The sequence below is a fragment of the Arvicola amphibius genome, chromosome 8 (assembly GCF_903992535.2).
Source record: "Arvicola amphibius chromosome 8, mArvAmp1.2, whole genome shotgun sequence".
Taxonomy (NCBI): Eukaryota; Metazoa; Chordata; class Mammalia; order Rodentia; family Cricetidae; genus Arvicola; species Arvicola amphibius.
In genome coordinates this window covers 62,387,672-62,401,997 of record NC_052054.1, presented here as the reverse complement: position 1 = coordinate 62,401,997, position 14,326 = coordinate 62,387,672, and the positions used below count along the sequence as shown (strand labels likewise).

At 36.2% G+C, this 14,326-nt stretch overlaps 1 protein-coding gene across 1 annotated transcript; it reads left to right on the top strand.

Moving 5' to 3' along the window:
- The first annotated feature begins 513 nt into the window (after nt 1-513).
- Nucleotides 514-1,434, top strand: LOC119821732 (vomeronasal type-1 receptor 4-like). Its single transcript, XM_038340857.1, has one exon. The coding sequence runs from the start codon at nt 514-516 to the stop codon at nt 1,432-1,434; it is 921 nt and encodes a 306-aa protein (XP_038196785.1).
- The last annotated feature ends 12,892 nt before the right edge of the window (nt 1,435-14,326 follow it).

Here is a 14,326-nt window from a genome sequence, read left to right as displayed (position 1 = left end):
TTAAAGTGACACAAGGAACGAATTCACAATGGATTTCTTCAAAGAAGAGGATGACAAAAGAAGTTTTCTCCTCCAATATGGGTAGACATGCTGAATTCAGTTTCATTCCCATTTGTAACTCACTAGCCATTGCTTCTCCCAAGATAACTTTGCAATATATATATATATATATATATATATATATATATATATATATATATATATGTGTGTGTGTGTGTGTGTGTGTGTGTGTATAATGTTGCTTTCTTAAAAACTTAAATGAGAAATCTCTATGTAATTATATGAATCTGAAGAAGTCAGCAGTTACACTAAACTTCCTTATTTATGAAAAGATAACTTTGAGGTGGAGTTTGGAAGGGCCTTGCTTTGCTGTTCATACCGCATTTCTACTATTGAGCTATTGTGATCTCTTTGTCTTAGTGTACCTCACTGCCCTATGTACAAAAAAATTTATCATTTTACTCTGAACAATGACTATCAGAATATTTTGAAGTAATAGGAGCTCACTGAAAAATGGACTACAGGAACTTGGCAATAGGAATAATATTCTTATTACAGACTACAGTGGGAATACTGGAAAACTTTTCTCTTCTTTTTAACTATCTAGTGTTTTATCAAAACAAAAGGAAGTTAAAGCCTATGGATTTGATTCTCATGCACATGTTTATGGTTAATTCCTTGATTCTGCTTTTTAAAGGATTGCCCAACACTCTGGCACTATTTGATTTGAAACAATTTTTCAATGATTGGAGCTATCAACTCTTTCTATATATTCTTAGAGTTTTCAGGAGCATGTCCATTGCCACCACTTGCCTCTTGAGTGTCTTCCAGGCCATCATCATGAGCCATGAGAAATCCTGCTGGAAAAAACTTAAAGTCAAGTCTCCAAGTAACACTGTCCTCTTCATTTCTGTGTGTTGGATCTTTTACATCATGGTAAATGTCATTTTTCCTGTGTACATATCTGTAAAATTTAATAAGAAAAACATAACAACAGAGACAAATTTTGAACACTATTCTGTTGTAGGTCATGACAAAATCACAATCTCCTTATATATAGCTTTCTTTTTGTTTCCCGAACTTCTAATTTCTGTCCTCATCACCTGGTCCAGCAATTCCATGATTGTCAATCTGTATAGGCACAAGCAGCGAGTCCAATACATCCACAGCACTCATGTTTCCCACAGAAGATCCATCGAGTTGAGGGCCACCCACAGCATCTTGGCCCTAGTGTCCACATTTCTGACTTTTTATACCGTCTCTGCAATCTTATATGTTTGTGTTGTTCTGGCCTATGGAAGAAATACATTGTTGGTGAACATCACAACAGTCTTAACTCTGTTTTTTCCCATTTTTGGCCCCTTCATTCTTAGAGCCAGGGTTTTAACCTGTCTAGTCCCTGATTTCTATGGAAATAGGATACAAAAACCCTGATGTGATTATAACCATATAAATTGCAGATTTCTACACAGAATCAAATGTTTGCAAGTAATACAGAATGTTTTCTGGTGAGGAAACTCACCTTTCTTTGATAGATTTTATAAGGCTTCAGGATATCTTTAGTTGGTGTAATATGCAATCAACAATAGCTGAACCATGGAACATAGGCCTTTTGATATTTTAATTGACATTTTTGCAATCTTTCCTTGTGACAGGCTGCCTTGAGCAGAACTTGCTTAATATGTTTTGACCAAAGTATTGCTACTTTGGCATCAGGTATAATGATATATACTATCTTGGCCACTCTGTATATTTCATAAATGTCATAGTTTGTATGTAAATAGTCCCACTAATCTCATAGGAAGGTGCCCTATTAGCAGGTGTGACTTTGTTCAAGTGACTATGGAGTTGATGGAGAAAGTGTGTGGGCAGGCTTTGAAGTTTTCACTGTTTAGAATACTGATCAATCAGTGAGTTGACTTCATGTTGTCTGTAAGATGTAGGGCTCTCAGCTATTGTTTGCCTGTAGGCTGACATACTTCCCCCATGATTATAATGGCATTAATCTTTGAAACTGTAAGTGAGCCACCCCAATTAAATGTCTTTCCTTAAATGAGTTTCCTTGGTCATGGTGTCTCTACATAACAATAAAAGCCTAAGATAAGAGACATCCAAAGGAAACTTCATTCCAAAGGCACAAAGCACTGCAAACTAAGTTGCGTATTAAGACATGAACATTCACTACAATAAACCTTGCTTAACTCAAAACTGCTCCAGTACACCAGTGTTCCAAACTCAGTGACATTCACAAATTATTAATCACTTTAACTGCAGTTATTCCAAAGGTACAAGGCCCTTCTGCTCTGCTCTTTCTAATATCTATATTCAATCAGGTCTGGAAGTAGGAATAACACCTGCATAGGTTTTCAGCAAAAAAAAAAAAAAAACACAGTTGAAAAAAACTAAGTATACTTATACAAAGATTATGAATCAGATTTACAACCTAAGTACAAGCTTGCCATCCCCTCATCTAGGTATGCAATACTATATCTCTCATTTTTTGATTAGTCAAGACAGCTTTTTCCTATATTTCTCTATTACCAATGATGTCACCCTCGCTCAGTAGACAATACTGCCTCTTTGTTGTCCTTATTAGGGGTGGGAAGGTCAGAGCTGATATTATGCAGAGAAGACAAGTCCTTAGACCTTACTTACATCAGCAACCATATTTCCAGAAATGTCAGTGAAAAAAGCAATGACAGCCTGATGATTACTTAATAGTTACAGAGTGACAATGTGAAGCATATACTTGAGATCATGAAAAGTAAGACATTGCAAAGAAGCAAAACTCTATTTATTTATTGCTTTAATTTTCCTTTTATTTTCACTGACAGTAAAATTTTCAGTAGAGTACAATCAAGATAGTGTATTAATAGAAATAACATTTATAGAAGTTTGAACATAAATGATAATAGTCATAATAAGGATCTCGCATACCAAGGCATTCCACAGGGAAGATAACTGCACAATAAATAAAGTTTTCATTTGTCACATGATAAATCAAACAAAATTGTAGTAACCAAAACATGACTTTATAAATGTTCATATGCTAAAAATACAAGCAAATCCATAAAAGCTTGCACAAAAGCTAAACATGAATAACTATAGCCAAAAAGACAATGCAGTCGATACAAATGTTCAAGTACTATGAGAAGAGAGCCTTTGTTTTTCCATATGTGTAGAAGTAGGGGACAGGAAAAACCCTGAAAAAAACTGGTGTTGCCAAACAGTTGCATTTATCATAAATGTGCCTGTGTATATTGAATATTAAATACTGTATTTTTGTATGTACACAATGCAAGTGTGATTATTTAAATCTGTATGTTAAAAATGCATTTGTACCTTATATTTATGTGTAATTTAACAACCAAATTTTATTTTTTTACTCCCATGACAAACATGTTTTCCTAATCATGCCGAAACTAGCCACTATTTGAATCTATATCCTTTTCAACTAAAGGTACTGCTTAGATTAGTTAAGCTGGGGCAGAATCATTATGCTGTATGAACAACCCCACTAATGCATTAGGAAATTCTTAGTTTCATCAAGCAATGGAACTTTCTTTTCAATATTTACAAAAAATAAGCATCATTAGAAACATTAAACAATATTATGATTACCATTCTCACTGCATTCTGTTAGCTATGATAGATCACTTCTCACAGCAAAATTGAGGAATGGCAGAAACCAATTTTAGATCTAGAACTATCCTGCGGTATCTTTGGGAATGCAGTGACATGGGACTTCTTCCTAGCAATGATGAGCTTGGTCTTGAGAATATTTTACCAGCTTACAATTTAAACTAAATGTCTGCTTACAATTTAAACTAAACAGCGAATCTGATTTAAACCTTGGCATATGAAATATGATCTAATGAAGTGGAATCTGCAGTCTAAATGAATACATTATGTATTCTACCAGCAAGGAGTTGTTAATAAACAAAGACAGATACGTCAGTACTCTGCCCCTGCCCCACCCAGGTTAGTAAACATAATTGATTTATCAGCAAAACTCTATTTAAATGTCACTGCAAGAGTTCCAAAAATATGACAGAAGTTGGGAACCAAGTGCCTAACCTGTAATGACTCACAGACTTATCCTCTAGTTAAGTTCAACTTTCTAAAGTTTCAATTAAATTCTAAAGTACTGTCACCTCAAAATTTGAGATGCTTTTGTTTTGGGAGAAAATAACATTCAGACCATATCAGTCAAGGATATGGAGTCCCGTGGCACAGGATGAACAATCAGGATAAAAATAATAACCATGGAGACTGATATATGACAACCCAGGGTGTCTGAGAGGGTGAGAAGGACCCAAAAGAAAATGTTAGACATCATGGGCTACAGATAGATATTTACATTGGATTTGAGGAAGTCAAATTTACAAACATTTTTAAAAGCTACATTATATTTTATTCATGTCTTTTTTTCCTTCTATTGTTTATCTACACCTATGTATTATAAGTGTTTTAACTCAATTCCACTTTATATCTACTGTCCCCTAAAAACATATCATAACCCTATTGAAAGAAACTACCACAATCACTCTGATAAAAGGACATTGTATTAAACTGACACTTAATTAATTATTATTATACCCATTAATTAATCTCTCAGTTTTCATAAGACTCATTTTTGTAAATGACAAGTAACACAGATACTTGTAGGAATACTTCATTTGTATTTTAATAAATAAAGTTTACCTAAAGTTCAGAGACTAAAACAGCTTCACTGGTCACCCTTACTCACGAGGCAGTGGTGACACACAACTTTGATCCCAGTAGCCACATTAGTTTGCCATTGGAACCTGGTAACAATGATGTACTCCTTTAATCCTAGAGAGGAATATAAAACAGGAGGAGACACCAGTACAACTGAAAACTTCACATTCAAGAATACATGGGAAACACTAATTGGCCCTGATGGATTTAAAATGAAAGAGGACACCATGGTCGGTGCATAGAAAATGTAAAAGAGGTTGGAAGAGGAGTAATTATGATTAAAATTCATTAAAATATATTATCAGCAAACTTATACAATGGGACAAAATACTACTGATAATGCCAAAAATTAGAAAAATAAATCTACTGAGTGGGTACATTGAGGACTGAATAGGTTGCTATAATCTCAGTAACACTCCTTAGGCTATAGGATTATCTCTCATTCAAAGATATAACTTATTACACAGTGGGGCCTGTTGGCATCTAGATATATGCAAAGTACTACAGTAGTGTTTCCATTATTGGTCCATATAAAGACAAGAATTTACTGCTAGTAGCAGTGGGGATATTTATTTCCAATCTCTGTGTGTATCAGTGGACTTGGCCAATTAAGAATGGCAGCAGATAGAGAAACCCATTATATTGCATAATAAGCATTTTCAAACAAGTTTGTTTAAAAGTGAAAGAGTGTGGTATACTTGTCATATCTCTGTTTCTATGTGGACAAGTAGGATAATATATATGAGTTCTAGATATATAGGCGGACTGCTGTAGACTGCTGCTTCCTCACCCCCAGACTGGCCATCTACTGTAATATTGGCTTCATATGCTCGAGGTTGATACAGGTAGATGACTCAAATAATGCCAGAACAAAAGGCAATAATAGAACAATGGATATAGATTGCTGGAAGGAGAATCAAACATCATGAAGACATCCCAAGGGCTATCCAATTATAGATTTAGAAATCCCTAATTTCTCAGCTGGGAAACTAAAAAGATAATGACTCAGACAAGATATTATCTGGCCAATCCCTTGACAGAATTTCCTGAAGACAGTCCCTGCTCCTCATCTATTCTTAGATCTCAGACACAGTTATCATCTAATGACATAAATCTTTTATGAATACTGAATCTTTCTGACTTTGAAAAGAAAGATGTCAAGTCCTGTTCTTTGATTTTCATTTTGAGAATCTAATAGTATCAAAGATGTAGTAGGAAGTGCAGGCAAGTGTGTGAGATATTGGGTCTACTATGGGTGTGCAAGGCTAAGGGTCTCATCAAATATGCATTTCTTCACAGGATCTGGTACAGATTAGAGAAAACCTCATCTCCGTGGTGTACTGCAGCAAGTGTTAGGTGTTGGTGAATCACTGCCAAATACACTCTCTACACTGTTCATATTATAGCTAAACCTTTACTGCAAGCATTTCTTCTACATAAGCTAAAATCCTCAGGTTGAGTTAATTTGACTCTAAATTCTCCACTGATTGCATGTAGGTCTATCAGCAAGGAAGCTTGACAAACTGCACAGGCTATTTTGTAAACAAAACAAATCTCTGAAGTAAGCTTCATGGCAACAATTGTTGCTTGTTTTAAAAAACACTGGTCATTTTAAATATCCTTTGCTATATGTATTAGTGATAATTATGAATTATGAAGATCTAACATTACCTAGGAGATAAACCTTCTAGCATACTTGAGAGAGATTTTTTCTCAACTTCTGAGATGCATATGAAATGTTGTTTTATTTCATAATCAAGTAGGAAATCACTTCCCAAAAAAGGGAAACCATGACAATTGAATTTTTTCTTTTTCTTTTTTTAATTGATTTTATTGAGCTCTACATTTTTCTCTCCTCCATTCCCTGTCTCTCCCCTCCCCTTCAACCCTCTCCCATGGTCCCCATGCTACCAATTTACTCAGGAAATCTTGTCTTTTTCTACTTCCCATGTAGATTAGATCCATGTATGTCTCTCTTAGGGTGGTCATTGTTGTCTAGATTCTCTGGGATTGTGATTTTTAGACTGGTTTTCTTTGCTTTATGTATAAAAACCACTTATGAGTGAGGACATATGATAATTGTCTTTCTGGGTCTGGGTTACCTCACTCAATATGATGTTTTCTAGCTCCATTCATTTGCCTGCAAATTTCAAGATGTTATTTTTTTCTGCTGTGTAGTACTTCATTGCATAAATGTACCACATTTTCCTTATCCATTCTTTGGTTGAGGGGCATTTAGGTTGTTTCCAGGTTCTGGCTATGACAAACAATGCTGCTATGAACATAGTTGAGCACATGTCCTTGTCACACAATTGAGCATCTTTTGAATATATACCCAAATGTTGTATTGCTGGGTCTTGAGAAAAGTTGTTTCCTAATTTTCTGAAAAATCACCACACTGATATTCAAAGGGGCTGTACCAGCTTACATTCCCACCAACAATGCAGGAGTGTTCCCTTTACCCTACATCCTCTCCAGCATAAGTTGTCCTCAGTGTTTTTGATCTTGGCCATTCTTATAGGTGTAAGATGGAATCTCAGAGTTGTTTTGATTTGCATTTCTCTGATGGCTAAGGATGTTGAGCATTTCCTTAAGTGTCTTTCAGCCATTTTAGATTCCTCTGTTGAGAGTTCTCTGTTTAGGTCTATATTCCATTTTTATTGGATTATTTGTTCTTTTGATGACCAATTTCTTGAGTTCTTTGTATATTTTGGAGATCAGACCTCTGTCTGAATGGGAGGCTAGCCAAGAAGTCTGATTTTTTTTTTGTTTTGACACTGGATTTCTTTGTAGCTTTGGTCTCTGTCCTAGAATTAGCTCTTGCAGACCAGGCTGGCCTCAAACTCACAGAGATCCTGTCTCTGCCTCTCAAGTGCTCGGATTAAAGGTGTGTGAAACGAGTGCCCAGCTGGCAATTGATTTTTTTGTTTTTTCGAGACAACTGAATTTTTAAAAACAATATTTTATTTGTTCTTTAAAACTTTCATACCTGTGCATCTCTTGAATGAATAAGACCAAAATTCACTGAGGCAGACACCAACTTCTGCATCTCATCGTCCATCTACTTTTCTTTTTAATATGATTTTCCATTTCGTATAATTGCATTACACTTTCTCCAGTTTTGTCTTGCAGATCACTTCTATTCTGGGATGGCTTCTTTGCAAGGCTTTAGTTCTTTTAGACAATATCCTAGGATTCTGTATTATCCACACTTGGTTTTCAATTACATTATAGACTGCATCTCCAAAGCATTGTCCAGTATGATCTGTATATGTTAACTAGGTTTTTTAGCTTACTGCAACATAAGTGTCATTCAACTATACCTTGTATTTTTGAAGTTTTCAAAACCAGAATCATAGGAAGGGTATCCCTTAGATGTGCTGTTAGTCCACAAGTGTTCTGCTCCTATTCTGCCACAGTTACAGTGGTCTCTGAGAGCAATATCAACAGGAACTTAAAAATAATTTCCTACACAGCTCTTTTTGAGAGGTAAGCACCCTCCCTATCATTGTAAACCCAGGAAATATTTTTATTATATTGTATTGTATTGTATTGTATTGTATTCCATTCCATTCCGTTCCATTCTGTTCTATTTTCAGTAACTGAGTTTTGTTAGTTTGATTTTTTGAAATAACCCCAGCACTTTAAAACCTGTGCTGTGAGTATCTGTACGACCAAGAAAGGATTAAAGGGGGAGGTAACACTTACTAGTTAACAGAAGTTGTCAGTTTTTCCATCATTTGTGCAATGCTGGCCACAACTATTCCTGTCATTTTTGAGTAGTAGTCCCAGATTAGTGGGGTTTGCATTGGGCTTTGTGAGCACAGAGATTACATTTTAGTTAGAACCCAATTTGAGACCCTCTGAACTATCTGCAAGGATAGATCATTGATCTGTATTGTTAACAACTGAATATTGCCTTTTGGTAAATTATTGTCTTCATTTTATTTACTGAACTATACATTAAACTTCATAGATCAAGTCTATCTGGTTCTTGTCCACATGTTTTTCATGGCAGTTTCTGTGCATTATGCCCACATTGTAAGGACTGATCAAACTTAGAGGTGATTTTGTACAGATGCTATCTCTTGGCTAGACTGTAAAGGCAAAGTGGTCTTTATCTTATTGTGAAAACTAAAATATAATAAGATGAAGGAATAGCACTAGGGTGGGGGAGGTCTGGTTTCTTGGACCACATTTTATTCCATTAGATCATTAACTGCAAGCAGATCCTGCAGAAAGTTGTAGTGTCCCAATCTCTTTAAAATAACAAATATGGGAGTATTATGTTTACTTGTAGTTGGTTCTATGTGTCCCATCTTTAACTGTTCTCAACTAATTCCATTAGGATTGGCAACTTTGGTTCAGTTATAGGCCACTGTTCCATTCAGATGTCCTGATTTGAGAGCTATGTCAATGGAATGGAACTAGGAGGCTCGATCATGGTGGATTTCTGAGGGACAGTGGCCCTTAGAATTGGGGATGTGACTTATATATAGGACTGCAATTTGCCAAATCTGTCTTTTCATTGGCCTGAATGTTATTTTAAAAACAACAAACAACAAAACCTTCATCATCAGTATTTAGGATAGCGCCCATATCTTCCAGGGCAACTCTGCCCCAGAGGTTTCTTGGTACCATAGAAACAACAGGAAAAATGACTCACCTGCTACCAACAAGGTCTCTCCAATGGACTTGACAGGTGGTCAATTTTGAATCTTGTTGGCCTCCTACTCCACTAATGGTAGACCCAGGTGTAAATTTCCAATAGGGGAACTGCAGTGCCTCTGTATCTGTTAATAGGGTGACATCAACGCCTATGTCCACCAAGCCTCTGACAGATTGCACATCAAGATAGATGGTCAGAATTGGGAAGTGTGAAAAAACAGGCAGTGTCCAATAAATTTTGGATGATCAGAGTCTCTTCTTACTAGTGGGGCTGAGGAAGTACTTTGCCTGGAGTTTAAAGAAACAGGTACTTCATCAGATTGTGATCTGCAATTCTTTGTCCACTGATATCCTTTTTTCATCTGGGACATTAGGGTCCTAGGTTTTGCCTGGTGTCATGCCGCAGATGGCCTGGTTTGCCTGGTTTGCCACACCTCCAGCAAGACCAAGGTACTTTGGGGCCCTTGGGTATATTGTAGGTGTGCTGACTCTCTACAAGGAGGGCATACAGGGAAGCATTGAGGTCAGCAATGGGACCACTCTTGAGATCAAGATCTCTTTTGGCCAATACCCACTTGTGAATGTCCTCATTGTGGACATCTGTAAACACATTGTGTGTGGAGACATTAAGACCTTCCCAAACCAATTGTTTGATTAACATTTCTCTAGTCTAGCCCAGGTCTACTATATGCTCCACTGCCTCATTGACACATGTGAAAGAATCAGCAAAAAGTTCCCTAGCTGTTGAATAAGATTGCAGAAGTACAATGAAGAGTCCCACAAAGTACATACCTTAAGAGCTTGGAAGACCAGGTTTAAAACCTTTTGGTAGTAGACTTGATGGCAAGTTTGTGCCTGATGGATGGGATGAACAAAGTTACCTCATCTAGTGAGTGTGTTAAAGATCACTGGAACATTAATTAGAGGTTTGTTTATGCTTGAGCTTCATAAGCAGATTTCAAACTAAGAAAGAAGGCCAACACTAGCACAGCTTTAAACAGCCTGCAATACATGGGTACAGGAGACCACTTCCTATGTATAACCCCAGTACCACAAACAATAAGAGCAACAATTAATAAATGGAACCTCCAGAAATTGAGACGTTTCTGTAAAGCAAAGGACACGGTCCTTAAGACAATAATGCAACCTATTGAATGGGATAAGATCTTCACCAACCCCATATTAGAAAAAGGTCTGATCTCCAAAATATATAAAGAACTCAAGAAACTAGACATTAAAATTCTGAATAACCCAATTAAAAAATGGAGTACTGAACTGAACGAGAATTCTCAACAGAAGAATTTCAAATGACCAAAAATACTTAAGGACATGTTCAACTTCCTTAGCTATCAGGGAAATGCAAATCAAAACAAAATTGAGATATCATCTTATACCTGTCAGAATGGCTAAAATCAAAAACACTAATGATAGCTTATGCTGGAGAGTATGTGGAGTAGGGGGAACACTCATCCATTGCTGGTGGGAATGTAAACTTGTGCAACCACTTTGGTAAGCAGTGTGGCGGTTTCTCAGAAAATTGGGAGTCAACCTACCTCAGGATTCAGCAATACTACTCTTGGAAATATACCCAAGTGATGCCCTATCATACTATGAAAGCATTTGTTCAACTATGCTCATAACTGCATTATTCCAGAACCTGGAAACAACCTAGATGCCCCTCAATGGAAGAATGGATAAAGAAAGTGTGGAACATCTACACATTAGAGTACTACTCAGCAGTAAAAAAACAATGACATCTTGAATTTTGCATGCAAATGAGTAGGAGTAGAAAACACTATCCTGAGTAAGATAATGCAGACCCAAAAATATGAATATGGTATGTATTCACTCATTAGTGGATTCTATCCACAAACAAAGGACATTGAGCCTATAGTTCATGACCCTAGAGAAGCTAAGTAATAAGATGAACCCAAAGAAAAACGTATATAGATCCTCCTAGAAATTGGAAGCAGACAAGATCACCAGGCATAAGTTGGAAGCATGGGAGTGGAGTGGAGTGGGGAGAAGGGGAGAGGGGGAGAGAAAGGGTAGAAGGGGAGGGTTGGGAGGAGCTTGGGAGAGTGGGATAGTTGAGATGGAGGAAGGATGGATATAGGAGCTGGGAAGGAAATATCTTAATTGAGGGAGCCATTTTGGGGTTGGCAGGAGGTTTGACTTTGGAGGGGGTCCCAGGACTGGCCTTAGCTATGACCCTGGGCAGTGGAGGAGAGGGTGCCTGAACTGGCCTTGTCCTGTAGTCAGACTGATGACTATCTTGAATATCACCATAGAGCTTCCATTGGGAAACTGAAGGAGACAGAGACAGAGACCCACATAGGAGCACTGGACTGAGCTCCCAAGGTCCAGTTGAAGAACAGAAGGAGGAAGAATATGAGCAAGGAAGTCAGGACCATGGGGGGTTGGTTCACCCACTGACACAGTGTGCCTGAAGATAATGGGATCTCACCAAATCCAGCTGGACTGGGACTGAACAAGCATGGGATCAAACTGGACCTTTGAATGTGGCTGACAATTGGGGCAGACTGAGAGGTCAATGATAATGGCACTGGTATTTGTCTCTACTGCATGTACTGCCTTTTTAGGATCATATTCTCTTTGGATTCATACCTTACTTACTAAGCCTGGATGTAGTGGGGGTCTTGGATTTCCTACAGAGCAGGGTGCCTTGCCCTCTCTTAGGAGTGGAGGGGGGTAAGGGTGTGTGGGGGAGTGGGAGTGGGAGTGATGTGGGAGGAGGGGAGGAAGTGGAAATTTTGATTGGTATTATTTATAAAGTAAAAAAAAGGAAGATTTCTATTGTCTAGGGATAACATTTTGTTTAAACTATCAAAAGAAGGAAATTGAGGCATATTTAAAGAGAACTGAGGTTCAATACAGTTATCAATATGAAACAAATTATTGTTTATAATACCTGTTCTTCTACTTCTCCTGATGGACTTTAGGGGTTAAAAGATTAACCAGCTGACTAAGTTCTCGACTAAAATTTGTCATATTTTCCTGTTAATTTAGTAGACTTTTGAGTTCTAAAATAAAATAAAACAGGACAAAAAAATTATCAATAAATTTTAGTATTTTATAAAATTTGTATTTGTAAAATTACTTTGTTATCTAAGTAGAAAATGAATAAATATAAGAACATAAAAAAGAAAACTTACACACAATGGTTCAGACTCTTCACATCATCCAAAGCCTGATTTTCTCTGTTCCTCTGAGCCACCTTTTCTTTCTGACTACTCAGAGCTGTGGCTTCCCTTGGCTGCTCAGCTGGAAAAAATTCTGGATCACTAATCATGTTCTTAACCTGGAACCTGGAAGCCTAAATCAGTGTACATCATTCAAACCATATCACACTTATATAGGAAATGTCATCAGTCATGATTTATGCATTCTTCTGCATGAAATATTATAGACATAGTTGATACTTATAAAACATGTAATTTGATGTCATTATCATCCTTCTGTTTTGCTACCAGTTGCTTGTGCTAATTACTCACATGTCTAGTTATATGATGTTTTATAGGTTCTATGTGTGAATAGTAAATATTTGCATATATAAAAAACAGTTCTACTATATTTTTGATTTCACTCTTCTATTGGTTTTATTGATATGTTCCACTGGGGGAAAGTGTTTACTAAATTACTCCTTATTATAAAACAATCACAAATTTCATCTCTTTGTGATCAGAGTTACCACTATTATCCTTTGCCTTTTTTAAAAAATAGATATTTTCTAATCACTGAGAAGAGATTCTACTTTTGAAACATGTACTCTATACATAAACAGTTTATACATGCTATATTTTCAACATTGAGTATCTTTCTTTTATCATCACATCTTCATAACCTTGGGATATTATAGTATAAAAGGATTTTATTTTAAGAACCAAACCTTTCTCTTGTCGGTGTTACAACTGTATGAATAATTGAAAATTTCTGCACTGTGGTTTAAATGAATTGATTCTCTCAAAAAGAAACTCACTCTAAAGACATACAGGGTCTATAACTGAGAGAAAATTGAGTCCTAATATCTAAAAGACACCTAGATTATTGAACCATTTTATATGTGACTACAATACAATTTTCATACTTGTTGAACATTGAATATTATTCTGTAAACATTTAACATACTTTGACTGGAAGCATAAGATTCTTTAAAAAAGAAGCACAGGTGTTGAATATTTGTGTAAAAACTCATAGTAAAAACACTCTGATGAGGACTTTTCCTTTCCCCCACCACTTCACATCCCAATGGTGTGAAGTAAGCAAATGGGTTACATCCAGTTGAGGGTAGCTTCCACTGAAGTCTCTGAGGAAAACAATGTTATAAAAATAATGTCTTAGAAAAATTGTCATAATCCTTGACTTAGGGAGAGATGTGAACTTTTTTCTTTAAGGACAAAATCTATTTTGTCTTTAACTGTAGAGATTGACATATACATTCTCTTTCAAAGTTGTTGCTTACACAAATTCAATGAAGTAAGTAGATAGGAGCATCTATGTATAAGTAATAACAAGCATGATAGAGTCAAGTAAATTTATTATTTATATCAGTTTATCACTATATATCACTTTTTGCTTCTGACAAAGGTTTCTAATGCATATACTTCTCCATCATTCACTTCCTGGAAATACACATTGAGTTATTGAGTTCTAACTCACTCAATTTTCCTCAAGCAGCAGTGCTTATAATTTCTATATATGGAGCACAGTATATCTGGTACAGGCCAATATGTTCCACCCAAAGGTTCAAAAATAAACAAATGAAGTTCAACCACATATTACAGCTTACCTTAGGATGACAAATGGATTCTACATTAACTTATATGTTGAATTTTGAAGAAAATTAATGAATAAATTATTGGATAATATACAAAAATATTATCAAATCTTAGTACTTATATAATTATATGCTATT